Here is a 15582-nt window from a genome sequence, read left to right as displayed (position 1 = left end):
GTTGCATCAGACGTGTGTGTGTGTGTGTGTGTGTGTGTCATTGCATTTGAAAGGGGATGTGTTTGTCGTTGGGTGTCCTTGCATGAGAAGTGTATGTGTGTCACTGCATTTGAAGTGTGTGTGTGTCATTGCATTTGAAAGGTGTGTGTGTCGTTGGGAAACGTGTCGTTGCTTTTGAAGTGTATGTTTGTAGTTGCATTTGATGTGTGTTTGTGGGTGTAGTTGCATGAGAAGTGTGTGTATGTGTGTCGCTGCATTTGAATGGTGTGTGTATGTGTGTGTGTCATGGCATTTGAAGGGGGTGTGGGTGTCGTTGCATTAGAAGTGTGTGTATGTGTCGTTGCATTAGATGTGTGTGTGTGGGTGTGTGTGTGTGTCGTTGCATTTGAAGGGCGTGTGTGTCGTTGCATTAGACGTGTGTGTGTGTCATTGTATTTGAAGGGTGTGTGTGTGTCGTTGCATTAGACGTGTGTGTATGTGTGTCGTTGCATGAGAAGTGTGAGCATGTGTGTCACTGCATTTGAAGTGTGTGTGTGTGTGTGTGTGTGTGTCATTGCATTTGAAGTGTGTGTGTGTGTCATTGCATTTGAAGTGTGTGTCTGTCATTGCATCAGACGTGGGTGTGTCGTTGCATTTGAAGGGTGTGTGTGTGTCGTTGCATTTGAAGGGTGTGTGTTTGTCGTTGCATTTGAAGGGTGTGTGTGTGTCGTTGGGTGTCGTTGCATGAGAAGTGTGAGTATGTGTGTCGTTGCATTTGAAGTGTATGTGTGTTGTTGCATTCGAAGTCTGTGTATGCATTGTTGCATTAGAAGTGTGTGAATGTGTTGTTACATTAGAATTGTGTGTATGTGTGTCGTTGCATTTGAAGGGTGTATGTGTGTCACTGCATTTGAAGTATATGTGTGTATTTGCATTAGAAGTGTGTGTATGTGTGTCATTGCATTTGAAGTGTATTTGTGTGTCGTTGCAGTTGAAGTGTGTGTGTGTCGTTGCAGTGGAAGTGTATTTGTGTGTCGTTGCAGTTGAAGTGTATGTGTGTGTCGTTGCATTTGAAGTGTATGTGTGTGTCATTGCATTTGAAGTGTATGTGTGTGTCATTGCATTTGAAGTGTATGTGTGTGTTGTTGCATTTGAAAGGTGTGTATGTGTGTCATTGCTTTTGAAGGATGTGTATGTGTGTCATTGCTTTTGAAGAGTGTGTGTGTGTCATTGCATTTGAAGGGTGTATGTGTGTCGTTGCATTTGAAGGGTGTATGTGTGTCGTTGCATTAGAAGGGTGTATGTGTGTCATTGCATTTGAAGGGTGTGTGTGTGTGGGTGTTGTTGCATTTGAAGGAGGTGTGGGTGTTGCTGCATTAGAAGTGTGCATATGTGCCGTTGCATAAGATGTGTGTGTGTGTGTGTCGTTGCATTTGATGGGTGTGTGTGTCATTGCATTAGAAATGTGTGTATGTGTGTCATTGCATCAGACGTGTGTGTGTGTGTTTTTCTTTGCATTTGACGGGTGTGTGTGTTTCATTGCATTTGAAGGGTGTGTCGTTGCATTTGAAGGGTGTGTGTGTCGTTGCATTTGACGTGTATGTGTGTGTCGTTGCATATGAAGTATGTGTGTGTCCTTGCATTAGACATGTGGTATGTGTGTCGTTGCATTAGACGTGTGTGTATGTGTGTGTCGTTGCATTAGACGTGTGTGTATGTGTGTGTCGTTGCATTAGACGTGTGTGTATGTGTGTGTCGTTGCATTAGACATGTGTGTATGTGTGTGTCGTTGCATTAGACGTGTGGGTGTCATTGTATTTGAAGGGTGTGTGTGTGTCGTTGCATTAGATGTGTGTGTATGTGTGTCGTTGCATTTGAATATGTGTGTGTCGTTGCATTTGAAGTGTTTGTGGGTGTCGTTGCATTAGAAGTGTGTGTATGTGTCGTTGCATTAGACGTGTGTTTGTGTGTCGTTGCATTAGACGTGTGTTTGTGTGTCGTTGCATTAGACGTGTGTGTATGTGTGTCGTTGCATTAGACGTGTGTGTGGGTGTGTCGTTGCATTAGACGTGTGTGTGTGTGTGTCGTTGCATTAGACGTGTGTGTGTGTGTCGTTGCATTTGAAGGGGGTGTGGGTGTCGTTGCATTTGAAGGGGGTGTGGGTGTCGTTGCATTAGACGTGTGTGTGTGTGTGTCGTTGCATTAGACGTGTGTGTGTGTGTCGTTGCATTAGACGTGTGTGTGTGTGTCGTTGCATTAGACGTGTGTGTGTGTGTCGTTGCATGAGATGTGTGTGTGTATGTCGTTGCATTTGATGGGTGTGTGTGTCGTTGCATTAGAAATGTGTGTATGTGTGTCATTGCATTTGAAAGGTGTGTGTGTGTCATTGCATCAGATGTGTGTGTGTGTGTGTGTGTCGTTGCATTTGACGGGTGTGTGTGTTTCATTGCATTTGAAGGGTGTGTCGTTGCATTTGAAGGGTATGTGTGTCGTTGCATTTGACGTGTATGTGTGTGTCGTTGCATATGAAGTATGTGTGTGTCCTTGCATTAGACATGTGTGTATGTGTGTCATTGCATTAGACGTGTATGTGTGTGTCGTTGCATTAGACGTGTGTATGTGTGTGTCGTTGCATTAGACGTGTGTATGTGTGTCGTAGCATTAGACGTGTGTGTATGTGTGTGTCATTGCATTTGAAGGGTGTTTGTGGGTGTCATTGCATTAGACGTGTGTGTGTGTGTCATTGTATTTGAAGGGTGTGTGGGTGTCGTTGCATTAGAAGTGTGTGTATGAGTCGTTGCATTAGACGTGTGTTTGTGTGTCGTTGCATTAGATGTGTGTTTGTGTGTCGTTGCATTAGACGTGTGTGTATGTGTGTCGTTGCATTAGACGTGTGTGTATGTGTGTCGTTGCATTAGACGTGTGTGTGGGTGTGTCGTTGCATTAGACGTGTGTGTGTGTGTCGTTGCATTTGAAGGGGGTGTGGGTGTCATTGCATTTGAAGGGGGTGTGGGTGTCGTTGCATTTGAAGGGGGTGTGGGTGTCGTTGCATTAGACGTGTGTGTGTGTGTGTCGTTGCATTAGACGTGTGTGTGTGTGTCGTTGCATTAGACGTGTGTGTGTGTGTGTCGTTGCATTAGACGTGTGTGTGTGTGTGTCGTTGCATTAGAAGTGTGTGTGTGTGTGTCGTTGCATTTGAAACGTGTGTGTGTGTGTCGTTGCATTTGAAACGTGTGTGTGGGTGTCGTTGCATTTGAAACGTGTGTGTGGGTGTCGTTGCATTTGAAACGGGTGTGGGTGTCGTTGCATTAGAAGTGTGTGTATGTGCCATTACATGAGATGTGTGTATCATTGCATTTGAAAGGTGTGTTTGTGTGTCGTTGCATTTGAAGAGTGTGTGTGTGTGTCTTTGCATTTGAAGGGTGTGTGTGTTTCATTGCATTTGAAGTGCGTGTGTGTCATTGCATTTCAAGGGTGTGTGGGTGTCATTGCATTAGAAGTGTGTGTATGTGTCATTGCATTTGAAGGGTATGTGTGTCGTTGCATTAGACGTGTGTATGTGTGTCGTTGCATTTGAAAGGTGTGTGGGTGTTGCTGCATTTGAAGGGGGTGTGAATGTCCTTGCATTTGAAGGGTGTGTGTGGATGTCATTGCATTTGAAGGGTGTGTGTGGATGTCATTGCATTTGAAGGGTGTGTGTGGATGTCGTTGCATTTGAAGGGGGTGTGGATGTCATTGCATTAGACGTATGTGTGTGTGGCATTGCATTTGAAGGGTGTGTGTGTGTGTGTGTGTGTGTGTGTGTGTGTCATTGCATTTGAAGTGTGTGTATGTGTGTTGTTGCATTTGAAAATTGTGCGTGTCGTTGCATCAGACATGTGTGTGTCGTTGCATTCGAAGGGTGTGTGTGTCGTTACATTAGAAGTGTGTGTCGTTGCATTTGAAGGGGGTGTGGGTGTTGCTGCATTTGAAGGGTGTGTGTGTATCGTTGCATTAGATGTGTGTGTGTGTCGTTGCATTAGAGGTGTGTGTATGTGTTTCGTTGAATTTGAAAGGTCTGTGTTTGTCGTTGCATTAATAGTGTGTGTGTATGTGTGTGCCGTTGCATTTGAAGAGTGTGTGTCGTTGCATTAGAAGTGTGTATGTGTATCATTGCATTTGAAGAGTGTGTGTCGTTGCATTAGAAGTGTGTATGTGTATCATTGCATTTGAAGAGGGTGTGTGTGTCGTTGCATTTGAACTATCTGTGTGTTGTTGGGTGTCGTTGCATTAGAGGTTTGTGTATGTGCGTTGTTGCTTTGAAGGGTGTGTAAGTGTCATTGCATTAGAAGGGTGTGTGTATGTCGTTGCATTAGAAGTGTGTATGTGTGTCGATGCATTTGAATGGTGTGTTTGTGTGTCGTTGCATTAGACGGGTGTGTTGGCCATTGCATTTGAAGCGTGTGTGTCTGCCGTTGCACTAGAAGTGTGTGTATGTGTCGTTGCATTGGAATTGTATGTGTATTTGACCTTGCATTAGAAGTGTGTGCGTGTAGTTGCATTAGAAGCGTGTGTGTGTCGTTGCATTAGAAGCGTGTGTGTGTAGTTGCATTAGACGTGCGTGTCGTTGCATTAGAAGCGTGTGTGTGTAGTTGCATTAATCAATCAATCAATCAATCAATTTTTTTTATATAGCGCCAAATCACAACAAACAGTTGCCCCAAGGCAAAGCCATACAATAATTATGTAAAACCCCAACGGTCAAAACGACCCCCTGTGAGCAAGCACTTGGCTACAGTGGGAAGGAAAAACTCCCTTTTAACAGGAAGAAACCTCCAGCAGAACCAGGCTCAGGGAGGGGCAGTCTTCTGCTGGGACTGGTTGGGGCTGAGGGAGAGAACCAGGAAAAAGACATGCTGTGGAGGGGAGCAGAGATCAATCACTAATGATTAAAAGCAGAGTGGTGCATACAGAGCAAAAAGAGAAAGAAACAGTGCATCATGGGAACCCCCAAGCAGTCTATGTCTATAGCAGCATAACTAAGGGATGGTTCAGGGTCACCTGATCCAGCCCTAACTATAAGCTTTAGCAAAAAGGAAAGTTTTAAGCCTAATCTTAAAAGTAGAGAGGGTGTCTGTCTCCCTGATCTGAATTGGGAGCTGGTTCCACAGGAGAGGAGCCTGAAAGCTGAAGGCTCTGCCTCCCATTCTACTCTTACAAACCCTAGGAACTACAAGTAAGCCTGCAGTCTGAGAGCGAAGCGCTCTATTGGGGTGATATGGTACTACGAGGTCCCTAAGATATACTCAACAAAAATATAAACGCAACACTTTTGGTTTTGTTCCCATTTTGTACGAGATGAACTCAAAGATCTAAAACTTTTTCCACATACACAATATCACCATTTCTCTCAAATATTGTTCACAAACCAGTCTAAATCTGTGATAGTGAGCACTTCTCCTTTGCTGAGATAATCCATCCCACCTCACAGGTGTGCCATATCAAGATGCTGATTAGACACCACGATTAGTGCACAGGTGTGCCTTAGACTGCCCACAATAAAAGGCCACTCTGAAAGGTGCAGTTTTATCACACAGCACAATGCCACAGATGTTGCAAGATTTGAGGGAGCGTGCAATTGGCATGCTGACAGCAGGAATGTCAACCAGAGCTGTTGCTCATGTATTGAATGTTCATTTCTCTACCATAAGCCGTCTCCAAAGTCGTTTCAGAGAATTTGGCAATACATCCAACCAGCCTCACAACCGCAGACCACGTGTAACCACACCAGCCCAGGACCTCCACATCCAGCATGTTCACCTCCAAGATCGTCTGAGACCAGCCACTCGGACAGCTGCTGAAACAATCGGTTTGCATAACCAAAGAATTTCTGCACAAACTGTCAGAAACCGTCTCAGGGAAGCTCATCTGCATGCTCGTCGTCCTCATCGGGGTCTCGACCTGACTCCAGTTCGTCTTCGTAACCGACTTCAGTGGGCAAATGCTCACATTCGCTGGCATTTGGCACATTGGAGAGGTGTTCTCTTCACAGATGATGCGAAGGAGATGTGTTGCACTGCATGAGGCAAATGGTGGTCACACCAGATACTGACTGGTATCCCCCCCCAATAAAACAAAACTACACCTTTCAGAGTGGCCTTTTATTGTGGGCAGTCTAAGGCACACCTGTGCACTAATCATGGTGTCTAATCAGCATCTTGATATGGCACACCTGTGAGGTGGGATGGATTATCTCAGCAAAGGAGAAGTGCTCACTATCACAGATTTCGACTGGTTTGTGAACAATATTTGAGGGAAATGGTGATATTGTGTATGTGGAAAAAGTTTCAGATCTTTGAGTTCATCTCATACAAAATGGGAGCAAAACCAAAAGTGTTGCGTTTATATTTTTGTTGAGTGGGAGCTGATTATTCAAAACCTTATAAGTAAGAAGAAGAATTTTAAATTCTATTCTAGAATTAACAGGAAGCCAATGAAGAGAGGCCAATATGGGTGAGATATGCTCTCTCCTTCCAGTCCCCGTCAGTACTCTAGCTGCAGCATTTTGAATTAACTGAAGGCTTTTTAGGGAACTTTTAGGACAACCTGATAATAATGAATTACAGTAGTCCAGCCTAGAGGAAATAAATGCATGAATTAGTTTTTCAGCATCACTCTGAGACAAGACCTTTCTGATTTTAGAGATATTGCGTAAATGCAAAAAAGCAGTCCTACATATTTGTTTAATATGCGCTTTGAATGACATATCCTGATCAAAAATTACTCCAAGATTTCTCACAGTATTACTAGAGGTCAGGGTAATGCCATCCAGAGTAAAGATCTGGTTAGACACCATGTTTCTAAGATTTGTGGGGCCAAGTACAATAACTTCAGTTTTATCTGAGTTTAAAAGCAGGAAATTAGAGGTCATCCATGTCTTTATGTCTGTAAGACAATCCTGCAGTTTAACTAATTGGTGTGTGTCCTCTGGCTTCATGGATAGATAAAGCTGGGTATCATCTGCGTAACAATGAAAATTTAAGCAATACCGTCTAATAATACTGCCTAAGGGAAGCATGTATAAAGTGAATAAAATTAGACGTGCGTGTCGTTGCATTAGAAGCGTGTGTGTGTAGTTGCATTAGACGTGTGTGTCATTACATTAGACGTGTGTGTGTCGTTGCATTAGAAGCGTGTGTGTGTGGGTCGTTGCATTAGAAGCGTGTGTGTGTAGTTGCATTAGACGTGTGTGTGTCGTTGCATTTGACGGGTGTGTGTGTCATTGCATTAGACGGGTGTGTTGTTGTATTAGACGTGTGTGTTTGTTGTTGCATTTGACGGGTGTGTGTGTGTATGTGTGTCGTTGCATTTGAAGTGTGTGTGTGGGTGTTGTTGCATTTGAAGGGGGTGTGGGTGTTGTTGCATTTGAAGGGTGTGTGTGTATTGTTGCATTAGATGTGTGTGTGTGTCGTTGCATTAGAGGTGTGTGTATGTTTCGTTGAATTTGAAAGGTCTGTGTTTGTCGTTGCATTAATAGTGTGTGTGTATGTGTGTGTCGTTGCATTAGAAGTGTGTATGTGTGTCATTGCATTTGAAGAGGGTGTGTGTGTCATTGCATTTGAACTATCTGTGTGTCGTTGGGTGTCGTTGCATTAGAGGTTTGTGTATGTGCATTGTTGCATGTGAAGGGTGTGTGTGTGTCATTGCATTAGAAGCAGGTGTATGTGTCGCTGGATTAGAATTGTGTGTATGTGTGTCGTTGCACTTGAAGTGTGTGTGTGTGTTGTTGCATGTGAAGTGTATGTGTGTGTCGTTGCATTTGAAGTGTATGTGTGTGTCGTTGCATTTGATGTGTATGTGTGTGTCACTGCATTTGAAGTGTATGTGTGTATTTGCATTAGAAGTGTGTATGTGTGTCGTTGCAGTTGAAGTGTATTTGTGTGTCGGTGCAGTTGAAGTGTATGTGTGTGTCGTTGCAGTTGAAGTGTATGTGTGTGTCGTTGCAGTTGAAGTGTATGTGTGTGCCGTTGCAGTTCAAGTGTATGTGTGTGCCGTTGCAGTTCAAGTGTATGTGTGTGCCGTTGCATTTGAAGTGTATGTGTGTGTCGTTGCATTTGAAGTGTATGTGTGTGTCGTTGCATTTGAAGTGTATGTGTGTGTCGTTGCATTTGAAGTGTATGTGTGTGTCGTTGCATTTGAAGTGTATGTGTGTGCCGTTGCAGTTCAAGTGTATGTGTGTGCCGTTGCATTTGAAGTGTATGTGTGTGCCGTTGCAGTTCAAGTGTATGTGTGTGCCGTTGCAGTTCAAGTGTATGTGTGTGCCGTTGCAGTTCAAGTGTATGTGTGTGCCGTTGCATTTGAAGTGTATGTGTGTGTGTATGTGTTGTTACATTAAAATTGTGTGTATGTGTGTCGTTGCATTTGAAAGGTGTGTGTGTCGTTGCATTTGAAGTGTATGTATGTGCCATTGCAGTTCAAGTGTATGTCTGTGTCGTTGCATTTGAAGTGTACGAGGTCTATTAGAAAAGTATCCGACCTTATTATTTTTTTCAAAAACCATATGGATTTGAATCATGTGTGATTACATCAGACATGCTTGAACCCTCGTGGGCATGCAAGAGTTTTTTCACACCTGTCGGTTACGTCATTCGCCTGTGGGCAGTCTTTGAGTGAGGAGTCGCCCACCCTCTCGTCGATTTTTTTCATTGTTTAGGAATGGCTCAGAGACTGCTGCTTTGTTTGATCAAAATTTTTTCAAAACTTTAAGGCACAACTGAGTGGACACCATTCGATAAATTCAGCTGGTTTTCGGTAAAAATTTTAATGGCTGATGACAGATTTTGGTCTGGTAGTGTCGCCGTAAGGACGGCCCACGGCGCCTGACGGCGATCTGCGCTTCGAGGCGGCAGCGTCTCGCTGTTTCAAGTTGAAAACTTTCACATTTCAGGCTCTGTTGATCCAGTAAGTCGTCAGAGAACAAAGAACTTTCAGAAGAAGTCAGCATGAGGAGTTTATTCGGACATTCCATTGTTAACGGACATTTTGTAATGAAAGAACGTGCGGGCAGAGTCGCATGTCGGGCCGGACCTGACCGCGGGGGGTCGCGACAGGAAAAACACCTCAGTTGGAAACCTTAACGGGCAAGTTGGAACATGCCCAAGCTGTTAAACAATTTCTCAGTTACTCACTTGTTGAAAGCCATCAAAAGCCGCCTGAATTTTACAAATGGTTTTCAACACGGAGGTGTTTTTCCTGTCGCGGCGCACACAGATTCGCCGAGTCGTCATGGAAATGACTCGGCAAATTTGCGCGCACGTCTTTCATTAAAAAATGTCCTTAAATAGTGGAATGTCCGCATAAAGTCCTCATGCCGGCCTCTTCTGAATCTTCTCTGTTCTCTCACGACGTCCTGAGTGAATTAAGCCTTAAATTACGATGTTTTCAGGTCGAAACAGGCCGACGACGGCGCCTGGAAGCGCTGCAGGACGTCCCGCTCCATGGGAAGTCCGTTAAACTTTTCACCGAAAACCAGCTTAATTTCTCGAATAGTGTCCACTCGGATATTCCTCACAGGTCCAGAAAAAAGTTTGATAAAGCAACGCGCGCCGTCTCGAGCAGTGTGTGAAACAAAGGAATTCAGCTGAGAGGGCGGGACCACATCTCACTCAAGGCCTGCCCACAGGGAAATGACGTCACCGACACGCGTGAAAAAACTCACGCATGCGCACGAGGGTTCAAGCATGATTGGTGTAATCACATGTCAATCAAATCCATATAGTTTTTTTTTTTTATAAAACTGCCGGTTAGTTTTATAAGATACTGTGTCATTGCATTTGAAGTGTATGTGTGTGTCGTTGCATTTGATGTGTATGTGTGTGTCGTTGCATTTGAAGTGTATGTGTGTGTCGTTGCATTTGATGTGTGTGTGTGTCGTTGCGTTTGATGTGTATGTGTGTCATTGCATTTGAAGTGTGTTTCTGGGTGTAGTTGCATTAGAAGTGTGTGTATGTGTCGTTGCATTAGACGTGTGTGTGTGTGTGTGTGTCATTGCATTTGAAGGGTGTGTGTGTCATTGCATTAGAAGTGTGTGTATGTGTGTCGCTGCATTTTAAGGGTGTGTCGGTTTTGTTGCGTTAGAAGTGTGTGTACGTGTGTGTTGTTGCATTAGAAGTGTGTGTATGTGTGTCGTTGCATTTGAAGGATGTGTGTGTCGCTGCTTTTGAAGTGTATGTGTGTCATTGCATTTGACGGGTGTGTGTGTCATTGCATTTGAAGGGTGTGTATGTGTGCGTCGTTGCATTAGGGCCCTGTCCCACTGGTGGGAGGATTAATTTGGCATGAATTGAGTACACAAATTACGGGCAATCGTTGTCGTCCGCAACAAAAATGGCCAAAAATGACAAATGTCCCAGTATGAATTACGGATATATTAATAATGTATTGCGAATATATGATAAACAATCACAGTTGTAGTGAGGAAACTGATCTGACGCATTGCGATTATCACGGCAGTATTACGGGTGTACGAAGTCTGTTAGAAAAGTATCCGACCTTTTTATTTTTTTCAAAAACCATATGGATTTGAATCACGTGTGATTGCATCAGACAAGCTTGAACCTTCGTGCGCATGCGTGAGTTTTTTCACACCTGTCGGTTGCGTCATTCGCCTGTGAGCAGGCTTTGTGTGAGCACTGGTCCACCCCTCTCGTCGGATTTTTATTGCAAATAAATGTCTGAATGATTTGGAGCTTTGCTGCATCAATTTTTTTCCAGAAACTGTGAGAGACCTCCAGCTGGACACCATTCGGAAAATTAATATGGCTTTCAGGGACGATTTTATGGGGATTATACAGATTAAGGAGTGTTACTGCCGCTTTAAGGACGGCCCACAACTGATGAGAGCGCGGCGCGCTCGCAGCGCCGATCGACAGGCTCAAACCCTGCTGAAACATCCAGATCATTTCCAACGTGAAGGCTTTGTTGATCCGGGACCTCGTCTGACTTTCACAAAAAGGCAGAAGTCTTAGACATCAGCACTTTTTCGGCACATTCCACTGTTACAGGAGTTTTTGTCATGGAAAGAGGCTGAAAGATGGAGAGAAAAACGCTGTCTTGATCCAGTATGTCGCCTGACTAGCACAGGAATTGTGAAAAGACGTGGACATCAGCATTTTTTCAGCACATTAAGACAGACGTGCGGAGGAGTTCCGCGCGTCGCGGTGGAGCCGCATGGCGCAAAGCAACGCCGTGATGAAGCCTTCCATGACATGTTGGGGCATGTCCAGCTCATGCACAATCACAATCGGATAATCACACGACTGAAAAGCAACTGGAATCCATCTGAAAGCCATCTCAAAGCCGTCCTGTGAGACCATCACCGAGGTGGTTTTGTCCCGCGTAATGAACGGCTCTGTGGCGCGTCCCTCCACTTTTCTTTCCTTGAAAAAAACTCCTGTAACAGTGGAATGTGCCGAAAAAGTGCTGATGTCCACGACTTCTGCCTTTTTGTGAAAGTCAGACGAGGTCCCGGATCAACATAGCCTTCACGTTGGAAATGATCTGGTTGTTTCAGCGGGGTCTGAGCATGGGTCTGAGCATGTCGATCGGCGCTGGGAGCGCGCCGCGCTCTCAGCAGTTGTGGGCCGTCCTTAAAGCGGCAGTAACACTTCTTTATCTGTATAATCCCCATAAAATCGTCCCTGAAAGCCATATTAATTTTCCGAACGGTGTCCAGCTTGAGGTCTCTCGCAGTTTCTGGAAAAAAACTGATGCAGCAAAGCTCCAAATCGTTCAGACATTTATTCGCAATAAAAAAACGACGAAAGGGGTGGACCAGTGCTCACACAAAACCTGCTCACAGGCGAATGACGCAACCGACAGGCGTGAAAAAACTCACGCATGCGCACGAAGGTTCAAGCTTGTCTGATGCATTCAAATCCATATGGTTTTTGAAAAAAATAAAAAGGTCAGATACTTTTCTAACAGACCTCGTATTATGAATGCATCTCGCACGTGTTGCGCATGCATGGCATCTGCATTGCGGTCATAAAAGAAGCACACTCGGGCTGTCAGCATCACTATTCACACCAACAATACGGGCTCTGGAGCATTTGCTGGACTTGGACAAGTTGATTGGAGTAAAGAAGCAGTGAACAGAGCGAGTGGTGATGTCAGAGGATCACATCAGAGCGCAGCTCGTCTGATCAATTATAACAAGAAGTTAAATCTGTTATAAACATAGGAATAAATACTGTAACAGCTGCAGACAACAAGGAAAAAACATGCAACTGTTGTGTGTTGGGGGGTTTGGCTGGACATTTTGCTGTTGTTTTCTTTTCTTTGCTCTCCAGGTGGTATGCAAACTGGTTTTTGTCTGTGGAGAAGGTGCTGGCAGAAGAGTCCTTCACTCTCATCAGCATGATTTGCAGCACCTGTGGATGATGCTCACGTGCAAACTTAAAGACTTTCAGCTGAAGCAGATAATGAGATGGCGTTCTGCATTTAAGCCATGAGTGATTTAAGCAGAATTGCCGGGAACTTGACCTTGTGATGTTCGTTTGTGAGACGCTGAGGACCGCGCCTGGGTTTGACACATCGTGCCTGTGAAGGAGGACGGGTGAGGGACACATGCTGTCAGCACACATCAGAGGTGATTGATTGTCTGAATAAGTGTTAACAGTAATTTGGTATTTTGTTACGCAGTATATTTGAACATTGATGAGAATTGTGCAGCTCGCTTCTCACTGCCGTGGCGTACGGACTGATGATCCTCCACCTGTTGTGAGAAGCTGCTCATTTACATAAAGCCTAAATTCAGACCTGAATGTGTTGGTGATAGTGTATGCCTTTGAAGGATATTTGTTGTAGCTGTTGACTTACCTCACCTTTTCCATCCTTCACAGAGTCAGTTTGTCGTATCCACCTGGGGGGTGTTCGGCGGTGAGTCTGGGTCCAGAAGCGTCGAGCTTTGATCCATTTCGGCGCTGGAGAGCGCGCCGTCCTTCACCTCGCCAGACAAATGCACATTTATGTTGTACACCAATTATTGCACGGGAGAAAAATAAAATTGTTTTGTTTTTGGAACCGCTTTCTGGTTATTTAGCGCTGGGTTCAGTCAGACATAGGTCTGCTCCTCAACCCGCGTCTGCACATAAACAGCAACTGTTTTATCAAGCCTTGACATTGTAAACAAGTCAAATAATTACCTTTTTAGACGGCTCAAAATGGTTTCTGCAGCTTCCTCTGTGATTCAGGAGGTGATTAGAGCTGGTTTCAACAGGCAATTTGCAGAATAAAATGATTAATCCGCCACGAAATAATTATTTTATATAGGCAGCATCCAGCACAGAGCACGTGGCAGCCGGTAAAACAAAGAACGGTGTCCAACTGTGAACACAGCGCATCTGATTTGCATCCGCCGCAAATCAGATGCAAAGCAGACATAATAAAAACACTTTATTCGTGGACAGTCTGTATGCAGTCGCTACAGCTTATTTTACTTTGTGATGTGGACATGATGGACATGTAAAATATCCGTTTTACACACTGCAAATCCCTGTCAGTTGCGGATATCAGCAGATGATGGCGAATATACAGTGCATATATTGGGTATGTTTGTGAATGTATTGAGTATGCATGGAGTATGTAAGACGGATGTCATCCACAGCCAAAATTTTGTGCAGCTCAAATATCTTGGAAACGGAAAAATGTGCCTCTGCGGATAATTGCGGCCTTGTGCGGGTGTCGGCCGACTCGTACAAGCATGTTTCACGCATATCGCGGATGTTAAGCGAATATGAGCCAATTTTGTGCACAATCCATACGCAAATCCTCCTAAACGCCAATGGGACAGGGCCTTTAGAGATGTGTGTATGTGTGTGTCGTTGCATTAGAAGTGTGTGTATGTGTTTTGTTGCATTTGAAGGGTGTGTGTTTGTGTGTGTGTGTGTGTGTTCGTGCATTTTAAGGGTGTGTGTAACTGAATCAATTCAGGGTTAAACAGTGACATTGATATTCGTGTTCTTTTGTGGTTTGATTCGAAATGTAAAAGGTGTTTTTTGTCGTACTGTGGTTGGATGAAAAACATTAACCTGAGTCTCTGTCTGGTTCTGTCTCAGTGGGTTGGACAGTTCCTCTTGTTTCCAGGTGGTCTCATTGTTGAAGACTCTCGCTCGGGGCGGTCGCACTGTCATCTGCACCATCCACCAGCCCAGTGCCAAGCTGTTTGAGCTCTTTGATAAGGTGGGCTCAGCAGCACTGACATTCCTTGTTGTGTGTTTGTTTCAAAGTAACCACATTTTGAAAATGGTTTCAGTGTGCTGAATGATCCTGGACTGTAACTGCATGTTTTGTTTGTTTTCAGCTCTATGTGTTGAGTCAGGGACAATGTATCTACAGTGGAACGGTGTCCAGTCTGGTTCCCTACCTGAGAGACCTGGGCCTGAACTGCCCCACCTACCACAACCCTGCTGACTTCAGTAAGATACCTCAACACCAAAATCCTAGACTGTTATCAATCCTGGACGACCTACTCTCCACTGTCTCTAACTCTGCTCCACTGTTTGTCTGTCCTGCACAGTGATGGAAGTGGCATCTGGGGAGTACGGAGACTGGACAGCCAGACTCGTGACAGCTGTCAGGAAGTGCGAAAGGGATCACTACATGGAGCTGAATGGGGACGTGAACCTCCACCCGTTCCTCTGGCAGTGTGCAGAGGAGGTACCACTAAAACACCCCAAACTCTGCATTCAAAGACAGCTTCTAGTTATGTTGCAGTGGCACCAGTTTCTTCACTGTCCTTGCAAGAGAGACTCAACAGTTGACCCAGGTCCTAAAATTGGATGGTTCTGTACTTAAATTCAACAGTATATGAGCATGCGTTACCCAGCATTCACTTCTTTTTCCATTTCTTGCATGAGAAGCAGAAGGTCCAACCTTTTTGGATCGCTTGTTGATCATAGCCTCTCAACCTTCTGTGGTTGGAGCTGCGCATACGCGCCCTCCAGAGGCTGCAAGACCATGATTCTTTACTCTGTTCTGCTTACCGCTGTGGGTGAGTAACCCTGCTTGGTGTAGGTGTTTGGTTGATTTGGCCTCAGCTCTCGGTGAGTATGCGTTAATGTGTTACCGCTACTGTGTGTGCTCAACGCTACTGTGTGCAGAACGTGTCACTCTCATTTTCCTTGACTGTGCAGCTCGCTGATGTCTTCTTTGAAATTACACTGTAGTTGTGAGTGGTTGTCGCTCCTGCTCTATGGCTATTGCTCCAGTTGTTGACGTCTTGTTGACATTGTGCTGTAGTTGTGAGTGCTTGTCGCTCCTGATCTACGGCTGTTGCTCCAGTTGTTGACGTCTTTTTGACATTGTGGTATGGTTGTGAGTGTTTTTGCTCCTGCTCTACGGCTGTTGCTCCAGTTGTTGACGTCTTGTTGACATTGTGGTATGGTTGTGAGTGTTTTTTGCTACTGCTCTACAGCTGTTGCTCCAGTTGTTGATGTGTTATTAACATTGTGTTGTAGTTGTGAGTGGTTGTTGCTCCTGATCTATGGCTGTTGCTCCAGTTGTTGACGTCTTGTTGACATTGTGCTGTAGTTGTGAGTGCTTGTCGTTCCTGATCTACGGCTG

General features: G+C 44.7%; 1 protein-coding gene across 1 annotated transcript in view; it reads left to right on the top strand.

Annotated features, from left to right (window-relative positions):
* Positions 1–14053: 14053 nt before the first annotated feature.
* LOC117506087 (ATP-binding cassette sub-family G member 1-like) overlaps positions 14054–15582 on the top strand; it is a gene marked incomplete at both ends in the record, with an annotated part of 80852 nt that continues 79323 nt past the window's right edge. The window contains 3 exons of the mRNA XM_034165603.1: positions 14054–14199; positions 14321–14435; positions 14537–14676. Coding sequence (XP_034021494.1) covers positions 14054–14199; positions 14321–14435; positions 14537–14676 — 401 coding nt within the window. The remainder of the gene's footprint in view (positions 14200–14320; positions 14436–14536; positions 14677–15582) is intronic.

The sequence above is a fragment of the Thalassophryne amazonica genome, unplaced genomic scaffold (assembly GCF_902500255.1).
Source record: "Thalassophryne amazonica unplaced genomic scaffold, fThaAma1.1, whole genome shotgun sequence".
In the NCBI taxonomy this organism is placed as follows: Eukaryota; Metazoa; Chordata; class Actinopteri; order Batrachoidiformes; family Batrachoididae; genus Thalassophryne; species Thalassophryne amazonica.
This window is presented reverse-complemented; position numbering and strand designations above follow the sequence as displayed.